We start from the raw sequence: 15,137 nt of genomic DNA, 5'->3' as shown, positions 1-15,137 counted from the left end.
TCCTGATCCTCAGCAGATACTGTTAATAAACTTACAGCATCTTGTTCAATCCCAGTACATACTAATCATTCGAGAGCAGTATTACTTTAAGAACAGTGTCAGATAGAACATTTGTGAAAAAGAATGCATCATGGTATGCCAGAAAAAAGCTCTCTTAAGTGTGTGAGGGTGTGCGACACCTAGCGTTGGGTGTTTTAAAGCAGCCATGCGTAGCATTAGGGCTCTTCAGGCAGGGGCATAGAAGAACCAGCTGGGAGCTCAAACCTAGTGGTGTGGGAAGTAACAACCGTTTCATCTGTGTCAACATATGTTACACAGCTGAGCTTTCCTAAACCGAGGAGCTTTTCACCCAAACCAATCTCATTACACAAGACAACACCTCCTATTAAATGAGATGACGACAAGCGCAGATCATTTATCACAGGCTATTAACACCAATACGGTAAATCCTCGTGCTGCTGACTGGCAAAAATGACACTATCATTCCTGGCAAGTCAAAAGCGGTATGCATTGCTTTGCGTACTCATGTGCGTTTTACAGTGGGGAGGGGACTCTGGGGTTGCTATAGAAACCTACTCATCCAGGTAGCACGTTAACCATGAGAATGAGCAGCCTGCTTGGCACTCATTCTAATTCATTGTTAAACCAAACTCGCGGAGAAGTGCTGCAAACTCCCTCCACTTGAAACGCTCCAAGACTGTGAAAATACAAGATGGTTCATGTGTAACTGTACACCCTGAAAGGAATCACCATGACGTGGTACATTTCAACAGGGGAGGAAGTGCATCTCTATGGGAAGGAAATCTCGGGTTTAAACGCCCTATCATTATAAGATACCGTTATGACTCCATTAACCACGTTATCAATTTATATATCTGTCTTATCATGAAATGGGGGCAGAGATGCCTCGGAGGGTCTGTGTTTGAAAAAGGGTTTCTAGGGAAGCGTAGGATTATTCAGGACTCTCTCCTACACGTTTTGAGAGATAATCTCTGGAGTGGGGGACTAAAGGGACACTGCATGGGAATTCAAAATAGACATTTGTTGTGTGCCTGCCTCCTCTGTGCTTCATAACGTCATAACGGAACTGGATGCTATTAAGCACAGAGAACAAGTTAAAGATAAAATAATTAAATGAAATCTCAAACTCATTTGTTAAATGCTGCACAGAGACTCCCTGTATTTCTCAAGACACTCTTATATGGTGGTGGAGAAGCTTCCTCTACTGAACTCCAGAGATATATGCATGGGGTGTGATAATGATGCTACAGTGCTCAGGATGTCAACATGGTGATTGATTTATTCTTGGCTCTGCATTCTGCCGTCCTAAGACTCTTGGTGCCAAGAAGCCTGTGAGTTGGTTAGGCTGTGATTATCAGCGAATCTCTTTGTTTTTAACTAAATTTGAAAGAATAGTTCACTTAAAATGTGTAACAAATTGTAAACCTGTATGACATTTTTTTCTTTCAGTTTTGAACCCATGTTTGTTGGGTACTACCATACTACCGTATTTTGACATATTTTTGCAGACCAAGCCATAAGTTAACACCATTCTGATTCCCCACAAAAAATTGTTGTATAATTGCAAAAAAATAAGCTCTGTGACAAACAAGGTTTACAGTTCATATTTTTTTTTTTGGTTTGTCAGGATAATCATCAGAAGTCAATTTTGAACTGAAAAGTTGAAAGCCTCCGTAATCCCATTAGCCACTTGTTAGAATTCCATTTTTTTAAAGACACACAAAAGCATAAAAACAAAATCTGCAGAAAACATGGCCAAGTACAGCAAGAAAAATATCTTGAGCTTGTGTTAATCATAGACCTTATTTTAGGTATTTAACCACAGAAATCTATTGACTTTGAGACAATGGAACCAGTTCCTTTTTTCAGGCTCTAGGACACATTCCTGTAGCACTCTATTCAGAATTATTATTTCTCTCAACATTTATATTGCATTAATCACTAGAAATAGGCCACTTTGAATCACTTTGTGGCATCATGGATTTTGAGGCAGCTCAGGATAGCTTGTTAGCTGGGTATTAGAGTACTGTCATTTAAGCCTGTTTCCCCACTATCCTAAAAGAAACAGTGATGAATCTGGCTGAGATTCAAGGCTCGTTTGGCATTGAGAACATCCTGACTGACTTTGAATGTACACTAGCTTAATGTATTAGGAAGCCCTTCTTTGGATGATAACTCTTGAAAATGTCATGAAGCAAAGGGCCATAATTAAGACAAAGACGGAGGACTTTACATTAAGATTTACATTTCCAAAGGAATATACAATGCAAAACTAATGATGTACTGTACATTTACAAAGGACTATTATGGGTCTTTCACATAATAACATCCGTTTTAAAAGGTAGTGGCGCATGAAGATACATTTAATTGAGACAATGTGCTGACTGACATATTCTAATACTGGAAGCAAGCAAATAATGCATTTATTCACATGACTGTCTGAGTGGATTGTAAGAGGACCAGAAGGAGAACACAGGGCATGGGGTATTTTTAAATAAATCAATAACTATTGAACAGCAAGTGTCACTCAGCTAAGGCGGGGGATTCGCTGTAACCATGACAATCTGCGAGATGCGGTGGGAAAGCGGGCATTCCAGTTTTAAAAGTCTGACCCAGGACAACCCATAAAACAACAACCTAAAAACACAGTTTAGAAAATCTCTAACCCGCTGCCTCAAAATTCATGGAAATGCAGTAGAGTAACAATGCAGGTGGTGCATGTGTGTGTATTTTTGATAATAGATACACATGTTTAAAGAGAAACCATTGATCTATTATCATGCTTGCGAAAAATCACTCGAGTTCTTGCATCATCCTTCATCATGCATCTAAAAGTATGAAAATACATGATGTATGAACTGGGGCAATACCTAGCTATGAGAATGTATACTTAGAGAGAGAGAGAGAGAGAGAGAGAGAGAGAGAGAGAGAGGATTACTATGCTGCACATCTCCTCATGCAGAAACACATGCTGGAATCCCCACAGCCAGGCTGTAGGAGAGAGGAAGAAAGTGAGAGAAATGAAACAGAAAATTGCAGCAAAAGGGATAAATGAAAGAGGGAAATATTTACCGTCTCAGTTCCCAGTTCCAAAGACTCCTAAACCTCAAGAAAATGTTCCTTCCTTTCCCTTTTGCACTCTTCCTCTCCTCCTCCGTCTTGCTTTCTCTGGGCGTGCAAATGTCAGACAGCAGTAACGGCAGCTTTCTCTCTCTCTCTCTCTTTCTCGCTCTCCTCCTCTCTTTACAAGGCCTGCTGCATGCTGCAGAAGCAGAGGCACAGTGCTCCCCACCATACACTTCTCAGTCTGCCCTCCATCCCCTCCCCTGAGTGACTGATGCTGAATGCGGGTGGAGGAGAGAGGAAGTGGGAGGGGAAATTATGAAATAGGCTGTTGAGTGGGCGGCAACTCCTAAAACCGTGATCCTCCCTGCCGGTGCCAAACCTTCATGCAGAAGTGAAGCAGACACAGGGGAGTAGGTGGAGCTAATTGGGAAAAATCTTTAACATGTGTTTTGGCTTATGTACCCGTAAGAATAGGTTGGCCTTAATGTTGACTGAATGTTGATGAATGCCCAATGTTTGAGTTCTCAAGACAAACAAGGTTTGGAACAACATGAGGGTGAGTAATTAATGACAAAATGTAGATTTTTTGGGTGAAGTATCCCTTTAACAGTATTAATGTATTGAAACATTATATAAAATATTAGAATAAAATTAGTATATTTATTATGTTTATATAAATTTATATATTTAAGAAATATATTTGAAAAAATGTATTAAAAATTCAAAATGTGTATATATATATATATATATATATATATATATATATATATATATATTTTTTTTTTTTTTTGAATAGAAACATATAAATGTATTTACATGTAAATATTTTGAAATTATATAATGTGTGTGTGTGTGTGTGTGTGTGTGTGTGTTTATATATACATAATATACACAGTACACATGCATAAATTATTAATAATTTATTAAATTATTTACAGAACATTAGAAAACCAACAGATCAATTGCAACTAAAATTAAATTGTAGAGTAAATCTGATATTGTTTTCCAGAAAATAAAAGATTTACCCTTTCAAACTATTTGAAACAACTTTCCATTTTAAACAATAATTTCTGTTTTATGCTCTTTAACTTGCATATCATGTCGCATCATGTACAGAGGCTCTCGCTACCCTGCTTGGAGGTACCGTCCTCTTTCTTTCACCTGTCTGCTGTAATCAGCACTGCTTTAAGGGAGTCCCACATCTGAGAAACCCTGCAGGCAGACTGATACCTCTGCTTGCAAACATGACTAGGTATAAAATGATGCAGGATGCGGCTTTCGGCTCGCTCTAAGAGGGAGATCTACACACCGTGCCGAAATAGAGCTTGCAAGTGTAATGGATACTGAAGCATCATACCACAAAGCTTTTAAGCGCCCGATAAAAATTGTGGGATTCCATATGTATGGGTGGCCTATATAGATTTCCAGTTAAAAGGAGTGCATATACATTACAGAAACAGTGAAGGCAAGCACACTGAATATTAAAACTTAACACTGTGTCATGGTTTTGTGGCAGCTGAAGTTTCAAAATAAGGATTTCTTCTCTTTGTTACCAATGGGCAGGGAAAAATTAGTTTCATTGATGGTATGAAATATTTTCAATTCACTTCAGAAGGTGAAGAAAAAGTCCTTCACTACACTGGGTCACTGTACTACTTCACTGCTCACTGTCCATGATGGTAAAAATGGATACAAGTGTAATGGTGTCTAGAAATCATCTGCAGTCTTCAATCTTTTTAAAAAGAAAAGCAAGTATTTCATGAGGATAGGTTAACAGTGTAGAGTCACTCTCCAGAGAGGTCTGGGAGAGTTAGGATGGTTACTATTTACATTTCCTTCGACGGTTTGTTCTTGACAGAAGCTTCTCTTAAGATTATAACTTTAGACAGACATTAGTAAGACACATCAAGTGCGCGCAAAAATGTATTCTTATTGCTGAACTATATTTATTGTGGTGACACACGTTGGAAATTAGTTTTCTTGACATAAAATCTCAAATATCTAATTGAATATGGAAAATACCGTTACCCTGCTGATTTTAACATGACTATAGCAGAGACCTGGTTAGTTTTAAACCCTTGACTGTAAGTATCTCTCTGGGATGCTTCAATTAGAGGAACAGCAGAAGGGATATTCACTCTAGAAACTAAACCGAATATCTTCCTGAAGGTGTTTTTGTTGTTTTTGCTCTCCCTTCCATACAAGTCACAGAAGCACGACTCTAAAATGGGAATTTACAAGCAGCAGAGGAATAAATATTAATCCCAGGTTTTAGTTTACAGGCAGTGATTCATTCTGTTTTGGCAACTGGCATGCAGAAATCAATTGTGAAAATTGCTTTCAGAGACTGAGGTCACAATATTATTCCCCACGGCCAATCATGCTCATAATATATGACTTTCACATAATGCTGTGGATTTTAAGAAATTAGGCAAGTGATTAACAAAACTGTAATTTAAAGAAGGAACTTCAAATTAATGTTTCTTGTTTACACAAAATATTTCAAAACTAACTGGGTTAGATATCAGTACAGTATCAATTACTAAAGATATTTTAATAAATCACTATCATTTATATTGCATATTTAATAGCCCATTAATGTTAGTTTTAAACAAACATTACATCGTAATTAATTTTTTAGCAATCTAAGTGAATATTTAAAAAGAGTAATAATCTAATAAAATCATTTAATGTAAGAATTCAAAATGATTATTCTCTTTAATTACATAATACCACAATTCACTACAACCACAAACAACTTACTTGAATTTAGTTTTCATTTATTCATTACAAGAATAAGTATATCTGTATCAGATTAATTTTAATATTGTGCATATTGAAATCTAACTTTCAAGTACAGTTCTATCATGACAGCCTTCAGAGCGTTCAGCAAAGTAAAGAGCATGACAATGTGTTCATTTGTTGGTCATGGTAAATATGCTATGCCGCTGCTTGCCACTGCCAATACATCCATATCATATATAATATAAAATGAATGACTCCATAGCGGATCTGTGAAGGCGGAACTGAAGGGTTTCTTAAATGTTGAGCAGCAAGCTTATTGGCTGCTGATACAAAGAAGAAATCAGCTGTGCCATGTGACAACGATGTCATTATGTCAGATTGAGTTAGACCTATCAGAATCTATTCATCTAGAATTTCCTAACAGAATTTTGGATGTGTTTTTATTTCAGATGACACTCGAGCAAATACAGTGTTATACTGCGGTCACATTTCAGCACAAGATGGCTAATAACAAAATTAACGACAAACTCTCAGTGGGCACATATTCAGCTGGAGCCGATGCTTCCTGTCCCAGTCTAACTATTGAGACAAGGATCTGGAATGGAATGGACCTCCTGCTCCAAATGACTCCAGCGGTCGATGCAATGGAGAGGAAAATACAGTTAAGCAGGCAGCATAGCCCAGCTAAGAGATCACTGTCTCAGTGTAATTCTATTAGAGGACATGGCAACCCAAGTCAGGGCCCAGCCCTATCTTCTCTTGACTGGCAACATCTTCACAGAAAAACACTGTGTACACCTTTCACTCATCTAAATTCTCTACCGAAACATACTTTGGCTCAGCTAATTAAGTAGATGTGCCTCTGTTCGGACTCTTATTACTCTTCTTTTGTCATTATAGTCATGACTGTTATTCATTAAACTAATTATACTACAACCAGGTGTTTCCACGGCCTTGCTTTCTCCACAGGACAGGCAGGGCCATAAAGATGAGGTGGGCGGGTCCTAGGCAGCGGCAGGCGTGAGACACTTCCTCTAGAGACAGAAGGTCATTCCTCACCACAGGTTCACTCTTTGCGCTGTCCGTCAGAGATGGTCGCCTGGCAACCAGCCACAGGACTCGCACTGCAATGACTGTCACGGCATATTCGCCTAGTTTAACACTATCACAACTGAAGCTAATAAATGAAGAGGTGTGATCATTTTAAATCTGAACCAATGCCAGCTTCGGCAGACTTGGCATTCCTTTCTCTCTCTTTCAATTAAAGGACGTCAGGCAGGTTTGCATTAAAACAGCACAGAAAATTTAACTGTGTGTTAAGTTTATTACTAAAGTTTGGTCAAAGGCATAAAAAGTGCATTCATAGTTGCACCTGTTATGCTGCTTACTATTTTTTGTTGAAACTTGTTGATACTTTTTCAGGATTCTTTGATAAATAGAAAAAAAATCTGCATTTATTATTTATTCAAAATGGAAGTATTTTGTAACATTTTAGATTTCTTTACTGCAGCTTTTGAATTGAATTAATCCTTGCTCAATGAACATTAGCCTTAAAAAATATTACAGAGCCTATACTTTTGAAAGGAAGTGGAATTTAGAACATAAAATTGAGCCATCCGCTCAAACTCTCCTTAATAAAATTCTTATGGAAAATATTGCAATGTCTGGTTCAGTGAACAAATCATTCTTCAGAGTCCAAGTTCAGAAAACTGGTCTGAATCAGGCTGATAGTCACTAACTGAAAAATCGAAATGCAACTGTGTGTGGAGGGAAGATTATCAGTTTCCTTCAAAGATGCAAAGAAGATAGTAATAAGTGATGACTTGATTTTCATCCCTTTCCTCATACAATTAAAAAAACTCCTTGCTTAATTTCAGGTAAAATTCAAAAAGTATGCTCTAAAGTACAACAAACTTTCTCAGCAGTGCTCAAGCTCAGTTAAATTTGTGCATGTCACTTCCATCTCCATTCAGCGGAATGAAAATTGATCTGTTGCAACCGGAGGCTTATAACAAAAGCCATTATTATGGTCTGTCAGTTTTCCATTACCAACCTGTCCTCCCTCACCAGTGGGCTTGTTGCCAGGGCAACAGCTTCAGCATCACACCACAGCAGACAATTCAGGGACTTCCTGTGCATTTTACCTTACAGAAAACAACTGTTGCTATCACTCATTAAGCTTCTCACCAGGGAAGAGAAGTTTCAGACAACATGCTGAAATCTAGAAGTGTGACTGTTGCCAAAAAACTGAACAAATAAGCAACAAAGACACAGCAGAAACGGACTTACCAGAGATCTGTGCTGCTGTTTATGCTGTCTGAGAGTGGCTAGCTCAAGTTTAAGAGCTCTGTTCTTTTCCTCTAAGAGGTGGCAGCGGTTCACATGGTGGGCTGCGTGAGAGGCCAGGTGCAACGGCTGGGCCTCCTGCTTCAGCTGCAGGGAAGAGGGCAGACAGGGCAGTGACTTAACAAGCAAACTTTCAGGATGAACACAGAGGACACAATCCAGCGTGCTAAGTTAAAGTGCATCTATTTTCCCCTTTTACAAGATGCAATATAAGTCTCAAGTGTCCCCAGAATGTGCCTGTGAAGCTTCAGCTCAAAACACCCATGAGATCATTTATTTTATCATTTTGAAAATGCTATTTTCGTGCAAGTTTTTTTAAATGCCAATGAGCTCCCCACCCACGTTTTCAGAACAGGGCTGTACCTTTCCATCACAGCGGAAACTTCTGATATATGTTTTTCTAAGCGCACACTTCTGAAGCGCATGCACTGAAAGCGGCTCTGACATGGCATGTCAGTACTAAACTAAGCTCTCTTTCATCTCTTATTGTGCTTAAACTGTCAGTTTATGTTAAAATAAAAACACACAAGCCACAAAAATGAATTTATATAGCTGGACTTATATAGCTGGTTGTGTACACGCACTGCCAACGTACATTAATGTTCAAACAACGTGTAAAAGTGAGTTTTGCATAGCTGGTGCCCTTTAAGATTTATTTTATTTTAAAATGATCCCTCTCATCTCAGAAATTTCAACTTTAAGTAAACCACTTGTTCATGTGCATTTCCATGTAAAATAGTTTGGCTCTGTGGCACTTTTAGATGTTTTGGCAGTAATTTGAGCAGTCCGATGCAACTTTTGTTCAGCCAGTGGTGTGAGGGACTATCGGACGGTTCAGGAAACCTCTTTGAAAAAACAGTCGTAACTGTTTTTATCGCTAAAAATTACAAAGTACATTTTTCAAAGTTTAAGACTTATTATATAACAAACATCTGAAATTCATATTTAAATAATAAGCATGGGGAAAATCCTTAAAAAATCTTTGTTGTAGGCGTCAACACAAGACTTCTAGTCACAAAAATCAATCTCTGTAATGTTACTTAAACATTACACTGCTGCAATTTAGGCTGCAAAGAATCACGCCCAGATTATCGAGCATTTGCTTGTTTTTTCTCATACTTGCCAACTGTGCGGTGCTGACATAAACACAGCACTGTAACAAAGCCGAAGCACTGCATTAGAAGCCATCTGATCCCAAACCAGACTTTGTAACCTACTCATGGTCACTCGAGAAATACTTTTATACCTTAACATAATTGAGGTACACAGTGCCAAAGTCTCTATAGGACATTTTAAACTAAAAAAGCACATAATTAGTTAATCTGTTACTGCTACATAAAATGAACTAATGTGACATGTCAGATGTTAAAATTTTAGGATAAGTACTGACCATGAAGCACATAGTGGCAAACATTACATTTGGCTCTTGTTGAACCCTGAAAAGTTTACTCTGTAAAAGCAAGATATAGCTAAGCTAAGGTCATACCACACATAAATGCAACCTGAAAAGCCGCCCTTGTTCATTTGACATCATATCTCTCTCCCCATTTCTCTTTATAATTTTGCATTCTGCAACCTACAAAATGCAGCACATTATATTTTATCATAATCATCATATTTCAGATTTTCAGATTTAAAATTAACAGAAAAAAAATCTCAAATGTAGCTTTTTGTATCTGGATAGAAACATTAGGAAGCTCAGTTTAAAGAAAGTGTAACAACGACAACAACAATAAAAGCATTACTAGCCTTTTTAAATGTGTTTCGCCAACACCGATAACAGTTGGTGGATCAAATATAGCATCACTAATAATGAGGCACACATACAATTAAGTCTTAAACACATTTTAAACACTCAAATCAACTGCCAGCCTTTTGGCCTGTAGTATCAATGCCAGAAACACAACAGTTGCCAATCACATTATGTGTGTTTCAAAGCTCTCGCGTCTGTTTTGTGTGTCTGTGTGGATTTAACTGAGAGATCTTACATAATCTCAGAAAACAGTCTGCTGTATCAGAATAGTAATACTACCAATCACACTGTGGTGTATGTGCCAGGTCTCCAGCTGGTTTGCATGCTACACTACATTAGCAGATTCAGTCACAGCCAGTCAACCTACTGCCCCATCAGTACCAACCCAACCAGAGCCAGCAGAGCTACGGAAACACAGACTGTTCAAACACACAGCTTAATAAATACAACTTCTCATGTATAACAAGTGAAAAGCACTGCAAGCAGGATGGAGGCATTAACCAGGGAACTAATGAGCCATTAGACAACAAATCAAGCCGATAGTCAAAAAAAAAAAAAGAGTAATGTCTGTTAACAAAAGGAGCTCCATTGTAGCAGGTTCATTTGGAAAATGAACTGAAGAAACACTTTTTTACTCCAGCTGTGTGGTGACTGCCCTGGGGACTGTGACGACTGCGGTGGGAGTGAAAAAAAAAAAACCTAATGTATGACCTAATGTGCATATTTACACTTAACCATGACCTTGACCAGCTGTTGCCCGAGAGCCCCAGAAATAAACATTAACACGGATCAACTCATATCCTCAGGTTATCTGCGTGTTTGCATCCTCTGAACTTCCTGTAGAAGACTAAGCAACAAGACATCATCGCAATCCACCACCTGACTCCAGATGCTGCCAGGTCAAATGTCTCCCTGCACATCTGGATCGTGCCATATCCTGTAGAATGCTCTCTTGCCTTTCTTTGCAGTATTCCAGAGCTGGAATGAACCAGCGCACGTTCTGTTCTGAGCCAAGGAAGGGCGACATGTAGGCATAACGGCACAGCATTTCACACACATCCTCTTTGCTACTGATCTCATTCATATCAAACATGATCTGTGTGCGTACTGTACCTTAACGCTAGCCGCTTCCACCTCTGCTTCTTCTCCTTAGCGCTCCCGCTCCCTTATATCACCGGCTGCCAGGAGTGGCAGTGACGACACGTCTGTGGTGTGTGTTTGTGTGTGGCTCTGTGCTCATGCGTGCATGTGTGTCCCTGCAGAAGCCCTGAGCTGGAACAGGAGTCAGACAGTGTAAGAGCGTCTCCAGGCTCTCTAGGAGTGGTGCAACAGAACGGTGTGTTCCCTTTCTTGCTCTCTTTCTCTCTCCGTCTCTCTCACACACACACACACACGGTCATAGAGAATTGCGCATGCTCCTCGATATACTCTCTCCTGCTCTCCTACAGTACGCACACACAGGCTTTCTCTCTGTATCCTTACTCTTGCACACACGGTGAGCAGTGAAGTGTAGAGCCACTCCCATCACTGATGTGTAAATCATTTGCCTTTTCATGCTTGGCCTTTCTAATGCTGCAAAAGCCAATTCAATGCATCTAATCATTTGCTGTAATGCTATTAGTATTATTTAAGTGACATAATCTGGGGTTTTGCTGGCCCGTATATGATGATACCCTTCCTTATATATAAAGGCACATAATATAGATATGTTTAAAATATATTTTTTAAATATTTATTTATATAAAAACCTCGACACTGTATGTTTCTGAATATATTTACAATAAAATAATAGATTTTTAGTAGAATTTAATAATAGTATTTTTATTGCTTTATTACATTATCAATTTGTCATTTTTGTAAATGACTACTTTTTATTTTTATTATTAGCTTTTTTATTAATTATTATTTTTATTGTTATTTTCCATCTTTTTATTATTTATCTAAATTTTGAACTATTTTCTCAGGACCTTTCTACTGACAACTCTTTTATTTATTACTTTAGGTACTGAATATAGATAAATTATTCCCACGTGTGCCATTTCCATTAGCCATCACTCCCATTTGAATGAATAATAAACAGGTTTAGATTTGTAATTTATAAAGGCTTTAAGTATATAAGAGAATTTGTAGCAAGATATTCCTCCTGGTCTTCTTCACAAGCTTAATATGGACACCATATTTAATGTTTCACATATATGGGTTATACTGCATCTTGGGTTATCTTGTTCTCCATATGCCACCTAGAAATGTTGGTATTGCTATCGTGCCCTACTGTGATTTGTTAGCGTTATCTCAAGGAACAGAGAGGAAAAAAATAGGGCGTTCTGCTCCATTCATCCCACAGCGACACCAAACAAGGGGAAATTAAGTTCACCGTCTCGGAATATCACACAGTTACATCAGATTTTAATGCACACAGGGGCATTAAGAGGGATTACTTAGACAGCATGGTAGGCACATCCCAGCCATTAGCCACTCTTTGCGCTGAGGAAACAGGTCTTGTTGGAGGCAAAAAAAAAAACAGATTCCCAATACGGAATGTGTTACAGTCTCCTCAGCTCTGTTGCCAAGCAACCCCAGCTGCTCCTGTAGTGCTGCGTGCCCTGTCCCCCTCCTCCCAACCCCCCAGCACTGGGGCAGTCCTCTACAAATGCGTCAGTTTAAGATGGCATGTCTATTCTCAAGGGAGGGGACCAGGCCTACACTTTCGAGATGATCCTGATAGGACACTGCATTGCAACCACACCCTCTGTCTACGTGCATCACCTGTCATTTCCTCACATGACACAAACACACCCTCCATTGGCTGGTGGGGCTGATTGTGCTGGCTCGTTGTACTCTGATTGGTAGTTGAGGATGTTGAGGCTGCGTGAATGTATATGTAGCAGAATAGTGCCCCCTTGTGTAAAAGAACCATCATTTCTACTGGACGTACTGTGTGTGAGAAACCATTAGGGATTTAACAGGACTACTCACCTTCTTTTGGGCCCGTGCACGATTGGCATCTCCTGCTGCTATGATTGACAGCTGTCGCTGGATCCACAGCAGTTCAGTCTGTGACTGCCTGAGAAGCTGCTCTACGTCAATTCTTTGACCTCGCATCTCCTACAACACTAACACAATGAATGCACAAACAGACAAATGGTGCTCTTTAAAAGTATCTGAACATTTAGGTCATACTTACCAAAAAGTAAAGTATAAAACTCAGCTAGTGGAAAAAAACTATAAACATAAATGATGGTAGGTTTTCTCAGAATGAACTCTTATATTCTTAGCCATTTGGAATTATTTGCAATAAACTGCAAACACTGGGAGGGTGGTTATGTCATATCCCTGATGAAAAAAACCCTGATAAACCTAGGCTGGTTGGCTGGTCTTAGCTGGTTTAGGCTGGAGGTAGCTGGTTTTAGCTTGTCTTCCTGCTACGACCAGCCTGGCAAAACTCCTTTAAAACCAACTTGCCGACCAGCTTAAATCAGCAAAGACCAGGCTGTGGAGACCGGCTAAACCAACCAACTTGGGTTTAGCAGTTTTGTTTCATTTACTTACATACCAGTAGATAATTGATATAAGTTGAATTAGTTACTATAGCCTAGGAATGGTTAGCTCCACTAACTGTGCTGATAAAACTGGTAACACTGGTTAGTTGTTGCGTTTAAAAGTGAATGATTTGGGTTTTTTTGCCTTTCCCTCAACTTCCCTTCGTCTCTTTCTTGACTCAGATGTACGCCGTACACTGATTGAGTGGCCCCTGCTGGCAGAATGAACAAAATATTATTTAACCGGTATGTTTGTGTATATTTACTGATCATGGCATCACATGACATCTGCCACAGAGCTGTTTAATTAGATACTTTAGTTTGATGCACCACTCTATATGCAGGTATACACGGTTTGTTTTATATATGTCATAATCGTGCGATATTTATAATAGGTATATAATAGTAGTTACTAATCCATAATAGATCATAATTTAGGTGATGCTGCTAGTGTGCTATAATGAACTATAGACCATCAATCTGCTGCGATTACTGAAACTAACTGTTATGCCAAGACTTTTTAGAAACTCTTAAGTTCATGCTGTAAACCTGATTTTGAAGACACAAAAACAACTCAATTTCCTCAGTTTCATCTAGTCTGCTTTTAAAAGTATTCAAAACACATACATCAAACATTCTCAGTATATTCCTCACTACATATACATATATACACATATACATACATACATATACATACATATATATATACATATACATACATATACATATACATACATATACATATATACATATACATTATATATATATATATATATATATATATATATATATATATATATATATATATATATATATATATATATATATATATATATACACACACATATACACACACACACACACACACACATTTATATACACATTTGAAGAGAGGTTTGAGAAATACCCCAGCTTTTTAGTGACAAGAAAATGGCTGCTCTTGCCCTTTGCCCTGCTCCTAAGATCCCTACTGAAACACATTACACCTGCATACAGTTCAGCACCTCACCATGGGCAGCTGTGAGACTGACATATTCAGACACCTATTCAGACTAGACTGCAGTGAACAGCTATTAGAGGTGACAGGTGACCCGGGACAGTGATAGCCAAATAGCACAGCCAGAGGCTGAAATACATCCGTGAACTGATACAAAATTCCAGAATAACCTCTAAACAAATAATTACACATAATTTACAACCTTAAAATTACACATAATTATGTTTCTTCCAATACCGTATTTCTTTCCTTACCTTTTTATTTGATGTCTTCTTGTCTTCTTTTCGTCTCGTACTGCGGCCCTGTTGACAGCAGCCCAACTTAATGTTAAGGAAAACTGTATGTTCTGTTACATCTGTTACATTCTGGCAAGTTAACAGAAAGATTGAGTGCAAGTAAGACCATGACATTTTCTCCAAGGTATAACAAGCTGCGAATGTGAGAAAGAGAGCAAAACTAAACAGAGGGAGAGAGAAACTGCCTTTTCTCCAAAGTGTGTATCTTTGCTGAAAGATGCAGTATAGACCTGCTTTTTGTAACACAAACAGCAAAGACAGAGAGTATGTGTGTCTAAATCTTCCCCTCCTACAGCTCCCACAACAGTCGCTACTTGCTGAGTGACCATATGGCAGAGTAAAGATGGACAGAGATGAGTCAAAATGGGCAATGA

General features: G+C 38.5%; 1 protein-coding gene across 1 annotated transcript in view; it reads right to left on the bottom strand.

The window, feature by feature from the left end:
- LOC122326660 overlaps positions 1 to 15,067 on the bottom strand; it is a 99,895-nt gene extending 84,828 nt beyond the window's left edge. Inside the window, exons 1-3 of the mRNA XM_043221736.1 lie at positions 14,722 to 15,067; positions 12,908 to 13,036; positions 8,122 to 8,265 (exon numbers count right to left, since the gene is read on the bottom strand). Coding sequence (XP_043077671.1) covers positions 8,122 to 8,265; positions 12,908 to 13,036; positions 14,722 to 14,877 — 429 coding nt within the window. The 5' untranslated portion in view covers positions 14,878 to 15,067. The remainder of the gene's footprint in view (positions 1 to 8,121; positions 8,266 to 12,907; positions 13,037 to 14,721) is intronic.
- Positions 15,068 to 15,137: the final 70 nt, after the last annotated feature.

This window comes from Puntigrus tetrazona, chromosome 21 (assembly GCF_018831695.1).
Source record: "Puntigrus tetrazona isolate hp1 chromosome 21, ASM1883169v1, whole genome shotgun sequence".
NCBI classification, from domain to species: Eukaryota; Metazoa; Chordata; class Actinopteri; order Cypriniformes; family Cyprinidae; genus Puntigrus; species Puntigrus tetrazona.
The sequence above is the reverse complement of the archived record's forward strand: the minus strand, read 5'-3'. Positions and strand labels throughout refer to the sequence as shown.